At 37.9% G+C, this 13,962-nt stretch overlaps 1 protein-coding gene across 1 annotated transcript in view; it reads right to left on the bottom strand.

Annotated features, from left to right (window-relative positions):
• The window catches only part of CASC1 (cancer susceptibility candidate 1), a gene marked incomplete at its 3' end in the record, with an annotated part of 44,791 nt that overhangs the window by 14,185 nt on the left and 16,644 nt on the right, over positions 1-13,962 (bottom strand). Inside the window, exon 3 of the mRNA XM_011947004.1 lies at positions 1,572-1,656. Within this exon, the coding sequence (XP_011802394.1) occupies positions 1,572-1,656 (85 nt within the window). The remainder of the gene's footprint in view (positions 1-1,571; positions 1,657-13,962) is intronic.

Below are 13,962 nucleotides of genomic sequence, written 5' to 3'. Positions count from 1 at the left end.
TCAAAAAAAAAAAAGCCCACAATAATATTTTTCTTCTCCAAAAGGTTTATAGAAATCCAATAGTGATTTTAACCAATAAAGTATGGCAGACCTATCACGGCAATGGAGAGGAAGTCAAGTCTTCAGAAGACTTCCATAATCTTGTGACATCTACATCTTCAAATGCAATTACCTTAATCTTCTCCTGCTCTCACTATTAAAAACAAAATGTGAAGTACATATTGAAGAGTATTAGTTTAATCCAATATAAATAAAACATGCCCCAAGATATAGATCCTGATACTGTATTTGTATCAGGAGTCACCTAAAAAAAAGGATGTATAAAATTATACACAAAAAATCAATATGGAACCTAGGAACAGTCTTTTAAAAACCTATATCTAAATACTCAGATGTTAAAAACCACTTTTTGGTACTTTAATTAATAAACACTTTCATCAATGTTTAATTTTTTAACAAATAAAATTAGTATTTTAAATTTGGTAAATAAATATTAAACTGTAAAAATTTAGGCTGCTCTACATATTTCTTGCTAGTGTATATTCCCCACATTTAATGAATTTGAGTTTCAGAATTTTTACCGATCAGCACCAGTGCTCCTAATTTCATCAGTAAACATAAACACTTCAAGATAGGGTTACCAGAATTAGCAAATTAAAACATGGGATGCTCAGTTGAATTTGAATTTTAGATAAACAATAAACATTTGCTGAATATGAATTCTAAATTTCTCTTCAAAGAATTAATAAGTCAGTATGTTCAATTCTTTGCTTTCTACGTTTAAACTTCCTTGTAAAGCAACCTTTTTCAATTACCTACTCCACCCTGACTTATTCTGATCACCTGCTCCACCCTGACTCATTCTGATCACCTGCTCCACCCTAACTCATTCTGATCACCTGCTCCACCTTAACTCATTCTGATCACCTCCTCCACCCTAACTCATTCCAATTTCCTGCTACCTGCTCTGTCCTGACTCTCGCCAAAGCGCTTACCCGTCTTTCTCTTTAAATTAGCCAATCGGAATTAGTTTTGCCTGTGCGGTCTAACCCTAGCCAATAGGGGAACAACACAGCAGCAGGGGCCATGTGCGCCAGGGATAAGAACACCTTCTCCTCCCTCCCTTGTCCAAGTGTGTGCCCACCATTGCTCCACTGGTGAGAGCATACCCTTCTATAGAAGTACCTTGCTTTGCTGAGAATTAAAAAGAAAATTTTATATTTGAGTGCTATTTCTTTTGCAGCACCGAAACTTTATTTAAACAATTTTTTTAAGTTAAGTATGTCCCAAGTATTGCATGGGGCAAATTATCCCAAATTATCCATTTGATTATCTGAAAGTTAAATTTAACTGGGCTCCTGTATTTTATCTCTGGCAGCCCTATTTCAATATATATCTGAAAGAGACTGGCATGTACTAACATCTTTTTGGATACTTTCTAAATGATAGGTATCTATTATAAAACAGATTAAAATTTAAGAACTTTGAAAAAATATTGACTGTACTACAGAAGACCAACCTATCATGACTGTTACCTGTGTATGTATATAGTATCACTATTTATTTTGTACCTTCCTCTTTCAGTCGTCTCTCTTCCTCCTCTTGTAGCAGCTTCAATCGTTCAGCTTTGGTGATTTTCTTTTTCTTACTGCCAGACTTAACAAAGTCCACATCATAAAAAAAAGCTATTAACACGCAAGTTACTTGAAAAACACATCTTTTCAAATACTAATTATGAAAAACATTTTTGCTTTCATAAAACCAGCCTTTCATGCATTCATTCAACAAATAAGACTGCCTATTAGTGTAAAGCTTTGATTCAGTGCATTGAAGGACAAAGTCTGGGAACAAGAAAAATAAGAATATAAATTATTCAAAGGGTGACAGTGGCAAGTATGTGCAATTTAAATAATTCTCATTCCTAGTTTCCATATCTTTAAAATGGTGCTAAAGAAAACCTCCTCTTGTTGTAGAGAATAAAGTAAAACATATGTAAAAGCAGTTTGAAAACTGTACGCTTATAAAATTGAAAAGAATTCTTATGACTAACAGGTATACACAGAGTTATTTTGCAAGTTTGGAGGAAGGAGAGACTATTTTCAACAGTGAGGAGCATGTAAAATGTTTACAGAGTAGGTGGTATTTAAATCAGCGCTCAAAGGATTTTTACCAGTCAGAGAACATATTCCAAGAAGAGGGAAATGCAGGTACAAGATAGGGGATTGAAAGAGCATTGGATGGGCCAACAAGTTCAGCGGGCCCTAGAAAGACTCCAAGAAGAGGTGGTGAAGAAAATGAGAATGTGAAAGAAGGCTAGAGCCTATGCTAAAGAGTTTGGATACTATTCTTGGAGAAACAGAAAACTCCTAAAAGTTTTTGAGAAGGACTGTGGCTATAAAGAATATAATTTTGAAAATTAACCTTGTATTGGAGAAAAAAACATAAAGAGGATACCATTTTGGCAACAATTAACAAAATTCAATAAACTGAAGTCCTGGCAGTGTTTATAGAATAGATGTCATTTAAATTTGTGGCCAAAGGATTTTAACATTCAAGGGAAGATATCCCAAAAAGAGGGAAACAAAGGTGCAAGATAGGGAGCTGAATGGGCACTGGATGGGCCAACAAGGTCAGTGGGACCTGGAAATGTAGAGAAGATCCAATAAATATTTTACAAGCTAACTTAGTAATGATTAAAATTGGAGGCAAGGAGAGGAAAGAGTCAGGAGCAAGTCTCACAGAGGGAGAATGGCATCCAGAACAGGTTAATTTGAATGAAGAATTGTTAAAAATAATTTACATATAGTTAGTACAAAATGCTGATGGAGCATTCAGGCAATTCTGGCAGGCACTAGAACTGTAGAATTGAGGTTTAGCAAAGAGGTCATTGCTACAGAAGCAGCTATGAAAGCAATTTCTGTGATAACGACCTCTCCTCCATTTTCACAGGGGAAAGCTAAAAAGAAGAGCACCATCTAAATTTGGGAAGAATCCATAGAAAGAGTGGTTAATTGTTGGGATGTATAGACTCTTGGATCTTCTCTTTTTGGTTCACCTTCTCTAAGACGATCATAGACTCCATTAGCTCCACTGGGATCTCTAATCCATTGCCCTTACCACTTTTTCACTGTTCATTCACCTCCTCCACACCTTCATTTCTTCCTTTCCCAGGTTAGATTTCACAGTTCATCATCCTTATCACTAACTTATATACCTCCACTTCCCCTGTTCTCCTTGTCCTCTAAAAAGCTCAGCTGGCTAAATCATAGTTCTAGTGAAACTCAACTTTCCATTTGTTCTGTGCTAGCAATACGAGCTGCAGAACCTTATCACAGAAAAACACACATGGGCTCAAATTTATCAACATAATTTTAAAATAGACTCCAGATTGTGAATTTTAGCTCCAGATCGACTACAAGAACAAACCAGCAATCCTGAGGACCCACAGACACCCTGAAGGAAGCGAACTGCTCCTGTGGGACCTGGGAGACACCCGAAATACTGTGAGTGCCCGAACTGTGCGAGTGGGCAAGGGAGACACTCCTCTCACAAACACACACCCCCACTGGAGAAGCTGAGGGTCTATTTGCAGGAGAAGTTTCCGACTTTACCTGGAGCTGAGTCAAGTTGGAACGCTGAGGGAAATACAGGAGCAGAGGAAGCAGCAGAAAGGCCCTGGGAGCTCGCTGGGTCCGCAAGCAGCCCATTCCTGCCTGGCACCACAGGGATCCATTGGGAGGGTGGCCAGAGGAGCAGAGGGTAAAACTCCATAGGGAGAAGGAATTCTCTAGCTGAACTTTGTAACAATTTGAATGGGGCAAAAAGCCTCCTGGCCAGAACTTGGGGGAGGGCATGAATTGGCATGCGGACTTCACAGGCAGTGGGGGAAAGCTAAAGTCCTTTTCTCTCGCAGTTGGGAGGCAGATAGCCTCAGGCAAGTTTTTAAGTCCATCTCACCCTTCGCCTGGAAACAGACTCGGGTTGTTCGGGTGGCACAGTGGGAGTGAGACCGGCCCTTCAGTTTGCAGGGGAGCAGGGTGAGGCCTGTGACTGCCGGCTTTCCCCCACTTCCCTGACAACCTGCATGACTCAGCAGAGGCAGCCATAATCCTCCTAGGTACACAACTCCAGTGACCCAGGAATCTCACCCCCATCTTCCACAGCAACAGCAAGACCCGCGTAAGGAGAGTCTGAGCTCAGACACACCTAGCCCTGCTCCCACCTGATAGTCCTTTCCTATTCACCCTAGTAGTGGAAGACAAAGGGCATATAATCTTGGGAGTTCTAGGGCCCCACCCACCGCTGGTCCCTCTCCACACTACCACAGAGGAGGCTCTCTGGAAAGCGCCACCTCCTGGCAGGAGGCCAACCAGAACAAAAACAGAGCATTAAACCACCAAACTTAAGGACCCTCACGGAGTCCACTGCACCCTCCACCACCTCCACTGAAACAGGTGTTGGTATCCATGGCTGAGAGACCCATAGACGGTTCAAATCACAGGACTCTGTGCAAACAACCCCCAGTACCAGCCTGGAGCTGGGTAGATTCGCTGGGTGGCTAGATGCAGAAGAGAGACAATAATCACTGCAGTTCAGTTCACAGGCAGCCACATCCATAGGAAAAGGAGGAAATTACTACATCAACACCCCATGGAACAAAAGAATTTGAACAACAGCCTTCAGCCCTAGACTTTCCCTCTGATAGAGCCTATCCAAATGAAAAGGAACCAGAAAACCAACCCTGGTAATGTGACAAAACAAGGCTCTTCAACACCCAGAAAAAATCACACTAGTTCACCAGCAATGGATTCAAACTAAAAAGAAATCCCTGATTCACCTGACAAAGAATTCAAGAGGTTAGTTATTAAGCTAATCAAGGAGGCACCAGAGAAAAGGCAAAGCCCAATGCAAGGAAATCCAAAAAATGATACAAGAAGTGAAGGGAGAAATATTTATGGAAATAGATAGCTTAAAGAAAAAACAATAAAAAATTCAGGAAACTTTGGACACACTTTCAGAAATACAAAATGCTCAGGAACGTCTCAGCAATAGAACTGAACAAGTAGAAGAGAGAAATTCAGAGCATGAAGACAAGGTCTTCCAATTAACCCAATCCAACAAAGACACAGAAAAAAGAATAAGACAATATAAACAAAGACTCCAAGAAGTCTGGGATTATGTTAAATGACCAAACCTGAGAATAATTGGTGTAGCTGAGGAAGAAGAGGATTCTAAAATGCTAGAAAATATATTTGGGGTAATAATCAAGGAAAACTTCCCTGGCCTTGCTAGAGACTTAGACATCCAAATATAAGAAGCACAAAGAAGACCTGGGAAATTCATTGCAAAAAGATCTCTGCCTAGGCACATTGTCATCAGGTTATCCAAAGTTAGGACGAAAAAGAATCTTATGAGCGGTGAGACAGAAGCACCAGGTAACCTATAAAGGAAAACCCTATCAGATTAACAGCAGATTTCTCAGCAGAAACCCTACAAGCTAGAAGAGACTGGGGACCTATCTTCAGCTTCCTCAAACAAAACAATTGTCAGCCAAGAATTCTGTATCCAGCAAAACCAAGCATCATATACGAAGGAAAGATGCATTTTTAGACAAATAAATGCTGAGACAATTCACCATTACCAAACTACCACTACAACAACTGCTAAATCTTGAAGCAAATCCTGGAAACACATCAAAACAGAACCTCTTTAAAGCATAAATCACATAAGACCTATAAAACAAAAATGCAAGTTTAAAAGCAAAAACAAAAAACAAAACCAAAGTATACAGGCAACAAAGAGCACGATGAAAGCCACGGTACCTCACATTTCAATACTAACATTGAATATAAATGGCCTAAATGCTCCACTTAAAAGACATAGAGGCCAGAAACAATAGCTCATGCCTATAATCCCAGCACTTTGGGAGGCTGAGGCAGGGGGATCACCTGAGGTCAGGAGTTCGAGACCAGCCTGGCCAACATGGTGAAACTCTATACTAAAAATACAAATATCAGCTGGGTGTGGTGGCATGCACCTGTGATTCTAGCTACTTGGGAGGGTGAGGCAGGAGAACCACTTGAAGCCCAGAGGTGGAGGGTACTGAGATCACACCACTGTACTCCAGCCTGGGTGACAGAGAAAGACTCTGTCTCAAAAAAAAAAAAAAAAAAAAAAAGATACAGAACCACATAATGGATAAGAACTCCCCAACCAACTATCTGCTGCCTTTAGGAGATTCACCTAACACATAAGGACTCACATAAACTTAAAGGGGTGGAAAAGCATTTCATGCAAATGGTCACCAAAAGCGAGCAGGGGTAGCTATTCTTACATCAGACAAAATAAACTTTAAAGCAATAGTGGTTAAAAGAGACAAAGAAGGACACTGTATAATGGTTAAAGGCCTTGTCCAGGCCAGGCCCGGTGGCTCACGACTGTAATCCCAACATTTTGGGAGGCCGGGGAAGGGGGGTGGATCACCTGAGGTCAGGAGTTCAAGACCAGCCTGACCAACATGGTGAAACTCTGTCTCTAATAAAAATACAACAATTATCCGGGTGTGGTGGTGGGTGCCTGTAATCCCAGCTTCTCAGGAGGTTGAGACAGGAGAATCACTTGAACCTAGGAGGCAGAGGTTGCAGTGAGCCGAGATCATGCCACTGCACTCCAGCTTGCACAACAGAGCAAGACTCCATCTCGGAAAAAAAAAAAAAAAAAAAAGCCTTGTCCAACAGGAAAATATCACAACCCTAAACACATATGCACCTAACACTGGAGCTTCCAAATTTATAAAAACAATTACTAATAGACCTAAGAAGACAGACGGTAACACAATAATAATGGAGGACTTCAATACTCCATTGACAGCACTAGACAGGTCACCAAGACAGAAAGCCAACAAAGAAACAATGGATTTAAACTATACCTTGGAAGAAATGGACTTAACAGGTATATACAGAACATTCCATCCAACAACTGCAGAATACACATTCTATTCAACAGCACATGGAACTTTCTCCAAGATAGACCATATGATAGGCCATAAAATGAGCCTCAATACATTTAAGAAAATTCAAATTATATCAAGCACTCTCCTAGACCAAAGTGGAATAAAACTGGAAATCAACTCCAAAAGAAACCTTCAAAACCATGCAAATACATGGAAATTAAATAACCTGCTGAATGAGCATTGGGTCAAAAATGAAATCAAGATGAAAATTGAAAAATTCTTCAAACTGAATGACAACAACACTACCTATCAAAACCTCTGAGATACAGCAAAGGCAGTGCTAAGAGGAAAGTTCATAGCCCTAAATGCCTACATCAAAAAATCTGAAAGAACACAAATAGGCAATCTAAGGTCACAACTCAAGGAACTAGAGAAACAAGAGCAAACCAAACCCAAACCCAGCAGAAGGGAGGAAATAACCAAGATCAGAGCAGAACTAAATGAAATTGAATCACAAAAATGCAAAAGATAAATGAAACAAAAAGCTGATTCTTTGAAAAGATAAATAAAATTGATAGATCATTAATAAGATTAACCAAGAAGACAGAAAATCCAAATCATCTCACTAAAAAATGAAATGGGAGATATTACAACTGACACCACTGAAATGCAAAAGACATTCAAGGCTACTATAAACACCTTTATGCACATAAACTAGAAAATCTAGAAGAGATGGATAAACTCCTGGAAAAATACATCCCTCCTAGCTTAAATCAGCAAGAATTACATACTCTGAACAGACCAAAAACAAGCAGTGAGATTGAAATGGTAATTTAAAAATTACCAACAAAAAAAAGTCCAGGACCAGACAGATTCACAGCAGAATTCTACAAGACATTCAAAGAAGAATTAGTACCAATTCTATTGACACCATTCCACAAGATAAAGAAAGAAGGAACCCTCCCTAATTCATTCTATGAAGCCAGCATCACCCTAATACCAAAATCAGGAAAGGACATAACCAAAAAAGAAAACTACAGACTGATATCCTTGACGAACATAGATGCTAAAATCCTTAACAAAATACTAGCTAACTGAATTCAACAATACATCAAAAAGATAATTCACTATGATCAACTGGGTTTCATACCAGGGATGCAGGGATGGTTTAACATATGCAAATGTGAAACGACACATAAACAGAATTAAAAACAAAAATCACATGATCATCTCAATAGATGCAGAAAAAGGATTTGACAAAATCCAGCATCCTTTTATGATTAAAACTCTCAGCAAAATCAGCATAAAAGGGACATACCTTAATGTAATAAGAGCCATCTATGACAAACCCAGAGCCGACATAATACTGAATAGAGAAACCTGAAAGCATTCCCTCTGAGAACTAGAACAAGATAAGGATGCCCACTCTCACCCCTCCTCTTCAACATAGTACTGGAAGTGCTAGCCAGAGCAATCAGACAAAAGAAAGAAAGAAAGGGCATCCAAATTGGTAAAGAGGAAGTCAAACTGTCACTGTTTGCTGGCAATATGATAGTTTACCTTGAAAACCCTAGAAAGCTCCTAGAACTGATAAAAGAACTTAGCAGTTTCTGGACACAAGATTAATGTACACAAATCAGTAGTTCTTCTATACACCAAAAGCAACCAAGCAGAGAATCAAATCAAGAACTCAAGTCCTTTTACAATAGCTGCAAAAATAAAATAAAATACTTAGGAATATACTTAACCAAGGAGGTGACAGACCTCTAGAAGGAAAACTACAAAACACTGCTGAAAGAAATCACAGAAGACACAAACAAATGGAAACACATCTCATGCTCATGGATGGGTTGAATCAATATTGTGAAAATAACCATACTGCCAAAAGCAATCTACAAATTCAACACAATCCCCATCAGAATACCACCATCATTCTTCACAGAATTAGAAAAAACAATTCTAAAATTCATACAGAACCAAAAAAGAGTCCACATATCCAAAGCAAGACTAAGCAAAAAGAACAAATCTGGAGGCATTACACTACCTGATTTCAAACTATACTATAAGACCACAGTCAGCAAAACAGTGTGGTACTGGTATAAAAATAGGCTTATAGACCAATGGAACAGAATAGAGAACTCAGAAATAAACCCAAATACGTACAACTAACTGATCTTTGACAAAGCAAACAAAAATATAAAGTGGGGGAAAGGACACCCTTTTCAACAAATGGTGCTGGGATAATTAGCTAGTCACATGTAGGAGAATGAAACTGGATCCTCATCTCTCACTTTATACAAAAATCAACTCAAGATGGATTAAGGACTTAGACCTAAGACCTGAAACTATAAAAATTCTAGAAGTTAACATTGGAAAAACCGTTCTAGACATTAGCTTAGGCAAGGATTTCATGACCAAGAACATAAAAGAAATGCAATAAAAACAAAGAAAAATAGCTGGAACCTAATTAAAGAACTTCTGCATGGCAAAAGAAACAGCAGAGTAAAGAGACAACCCACAATGTGGGAGAAAATCTTCACAATGTATACATCTGACAAAGGACTAATATCCAGAATCTGCAACAAACTCAAGCACATCAGTAAGAAAAAAACAAACAATCACATCAAAAAGTGGGCTAAGGACATGAATACACAATTCTCAAAAGAAGATATACAAATGGCCAACAAACATATGAAAAAATGCTCAGTGTCACTAATGACCAGGGAAATGCAAATCAAAACCACAATGTGATACCCCCTTACTCCTGCAAGAATGGCCATAATCAAAAAATAAAAAAAAAAGTAAATGTTGGCATGGATATGGGGAACAGGGAACATTTCCACAAGACTGGTGGGAATGCAAACTAGAACAGCCACTACGGAAAACAGTGTAGAGATTCCTTAAAGAAATACAAGTAGAACTATCATTTGATCCAGCAATCCCTCTAATGGCTATCTAACCAGAGGAAAAGAAGGTATTATTCAAAAAAGACACTGGCACACACGTTTACAGCAGCACAATTTGCAACTGCAAAATCGTGGAACCAACCCAAATGCCCATCAATCAACGAGTAGATAAAGATAAGAAACTGTGATATAGATATGTGTGTGTGTATATATATCGTATCATACATATATAAATATATATAAATAAATATATATATGATAGAATACTACGCAGCCATAAAAAGGAATGAATTAACACATTTGCAGTGACCTGGATGAGACTAGAGACTATTATTCTAAGTGATGTAACTCAGTAATGGAAAACCAAACATTGTATGTTCTCACTGACATGTGGGAGCTAAGCTATGAGGACACAAATGTATAAGAATGACACAATGAACTCTGGGGACTTGGGAGGAAGAGTGGAAGGAGGGCAAGGGATAGAAGACTACAAATATGGTGCACTGCTTGGGTGATGGGTGAACCCAAATCTCACAAATCACCACTAAAGAACTTACTCATGTAACCAAATACCACCTGTACCTCAATAAGTTATGGAAAAGTAAAATTTTAAAAATAAATTTAAAAAAATAGACTCTAAGCACTGTCCAGAATTCCCACAACTATTTCATTCTCACTTCAAACCTCCAAAATCCTCTCTTCCACTACTCTCAGCTGTTGACTTTACCTCTTATGTCACTGAAAAAACAGAAGCTTTCAGAAGAGAAAAATCTTTACACACCAAATCTTTCAGCCTATCTATATTTTCGTCTGCCTTCCTTCCCATCGCGGTGGATGAACTATTATGTTTCGCTTTTAAACTTTTCTTTTTTTGAGATGGACTCTCGCTCTGTCGTGCCAGGCTGGCACAATCTTGACTCACTGAAACCTCTGCCCCCCAGTTTCAAGGGATTCTCCTGCCTCAGCCTCCCAAGTAGCTGGAATTACAGGTGCCTGCCACCACTCCAGGCTAATTTTTTGTATTTTTAGTAGAGATAGGGTTTCACCATGTTGGCCAGGCTGGTCTCAAACTCCTGACCTCAAGTGATCCACCCACCTTGGCCTCCCAAAGTGATGGGATTACAGGCGTGAGCCACCGCGCCCGGCCCTACACATTTTTAAGGTGTCACTGAAAACTTTTTATCACGAGTTTAAATAGCTGTGAATATTGTCCTTTCAAGTATATGATCCTTAAAATAAAACTTTTACAGTACTGTTCGAAATATATCCATCACTGCTTAAGATATATCCAATGGAAGGCCGGGTGCAGTGGCTCATGCCTGTAATCCCAACACTTTGGGAGGCTGAGGCGGGCAGATCACGAGGTCAGGAGTTTGAGACCAGCCTGGTCAACATGGTGAAACCGCATCTCTACTAAAAATATAAAAAATTAGCCGGGCATGGTGGCAGGAACCTATAATCCCAGCTACTCGGGAGGCTGAGGTAGGAGAATGGCTTGAACCTGGGAGGCGGACATTGCAGTGAGCCGAGATCATACCACAGAACTCCAGCCTGGACGACAGAGGGAGACTTCATCTCAAAAAAAGATATATCCAATAGAATCTACATATCATAGAGATTTAATGACCAATTTAAAATATAAACAAGCTTTTTTAAAAGAAAAATGTTAATCTGTTTCTATTTGAGTTCATATTTCCATGCCACTTCCCTCATGGAATCTTATCCTAATTAATATACTTGAAAAACTTTCGTTGATCCCTTTATATTTGTTATAAAAATATGAATAAAAATTTAAATTAAAAAATTTATTTCCCTTGTCTCTAAGTATTAAAAATTCTGCTCTAGATTGAATTAATCTTATTTTCACTACACAACTGAATATAGTAACATATTATAAATTTTGATAACTAAATGTTAAACATAAAAACCAACATTTTCCTGGATGTACATCTCTTGATGAAATGTTGGGCTTTTTCTTTTTTCTGGTTAGCTCATAATCCATGGATAAATGCTAGCCATTGCTGAATGAAACAGAAATTCAGATTAATTCTATTTTTATTTTTAAGTTTTATAAATACATGAGAGAGAAATCTGGTTTATATTAAAAAGTCAAGCAGAATAGGTTATAGTAACATCACGCAATTCTTTGAATTCCTTCACCTCCTATACCAAAAATTATATACTGATTTACAATAAAAATTACCCCTACAGATAATCTCTGACTTTGTGATCATTTCCTTATTTTTCTTTATAGTTTTCTTATGTATATATCTCAAAAATATAGATTTTTGAACCTTACATAAATTTAATGATACTTTATGTATATTATTGTGATTTGTTTTTTTTTAATTGTGGCAAAGTATACATAACATAAAATATACCGTTTTAACCATTTTCTTTTCTTTTCTTTTTTTTTTTTGAGACAGAGTCTCACTCTGTCACCGAGGTTGGAATGCAATGGCACGATCTTGGCTCACTACAACCTCCGCCTCCCAGGTTCAAGCAACTCTCCTGCCTCAGCCTCCCGAGCAGCTGGGATTACAGGTGCCCACAACCCCGCCTGGCTAATTTTTGTATTTTTAGTAGAGATGGGGTTTCTCCATGTTGGCAAGGCTGGTCTTGAACTCCTGACCTCAAGTGATTCACCTGCCTTGGCCTCCCAAAGTTCTGGGATTACAGGCATGACCCACCTTGCCCAGCCATTTTAACCATTTTCAAGTGTGCAATTCAATGGTTTTAAGCACATGCACACTGATGTATGATCATCACCACAACCCACCTCCAGAACTTTTTCAGCATCCCAAACTGAAACCCTGTATACCATTAAACGATATTAAACATTAAACAATAGCTTCCCATTGCCCCCAGCCCTGTCACTCACCATTCTACTTTGTCTATATGAGTTTGACTACTCTAGATATCTAAGTGGAAAAATACAGTATTTGCCCTTATTTGTGATTTACTTCTTTAGATATACATTATGGTTTGTAAAATTCATTCATGTTGATAGATATTGCTATGGCTGTATATTTTCACTGCTGAATAGTAATCCATTGATTTTATCCTTTTTTCTATTGCTAGACATTGGATTGTTTCTAGTTTCTTACTATCATTAATGCTGCTATAAACCTTTGAATGTATCTACCCTGCTGTCCATCTGCAAGGGGTTTTCTATTGTATGCACCTAGAAATAAAACTGATGGGTACATATATTTTCAACTTTACTAAAGATGAACTGTCTAGAGTAGTTATTCCAATTTACACTCCCACAGTCATTATTTCCAATGTACACTCCCACAATTATTATCCCAGTCAGTGTTTGTTAATTTCAGCACTTTTGCTTATCTAAAAGGTGTTAAAAAAATACAGACATCTTTATCAGACTAAGAAAGTGCCCTGTAACCTATCAAATGGTAAAGTGTATTAAATGAATTTCTAACTCAATCTAATTGTATCTATTTAATTTCTCATATTAAATCAACTCTGCCTTCCTGGGATAAACTGAATTGTGTCATGATTTATCATCATCTTCCAGATTGAGCCTGGTAACATTTTTGTTTAGGACTTTTGTATTTGTGTCATGAATGCACTTACATTTTTCTTTCTCATAATATCTTCAGGTTATCCAGGTAACTCAAAATGACTTCACGAGTGTTTCCCCTTTTGTCATGTTCTAGAAGATTCTGTATTAAGTATGAAATTATTTCTTTACCTCTGAATGAAAAACTAGCACATAAAGACTTATGGACCTAGAATTTTCTTCCTGGGAATATTTATAACCACTGATTTAATTTCTTAAATGATTATAGGACTATTCAGGTTTTCTACTTCTTCATGAAGACAGTTTAATTTTTTTCTGGCTATCTGTCTAATTCATCTAAGTTTTCTAATATATTGGCATATAAAGTTGCTCAAATAATGTCATTTATTGTTAAAGTCATGTCTCCCTTTTTATTCCTAATATTTATTATTTATGCCTTTTGTTCTTCTTGACATGTCAGATAATTGTCAATTTTATCAGTTTTCAAAGAAATCTATTGTGGCTTGTTCATTTATTCGATAAATATTGAGAGGCTAACATGTGCCTCTTTTTTGAGACATATA

Source organism: Colobus angolensis, unplaced genomic scaffold (assembly GCF_000951035.1).
Source record: "Colobus angolensis palliatus isolate OR3802 unplaced genomic scaffold, Cang.pa_1.0 Scaffold256, whole genome shotgun sequence".
In the NCBI taxonomy this organism is placed as follows: Eukaryota; Metazoa; Chordata; class Mammalia; order Primates; family Cercopithecidae; genus Colobus; species Colobus angolensis.
This window is presented reverse-complemented; position numbering and strand designations above follow the sequence as displayed.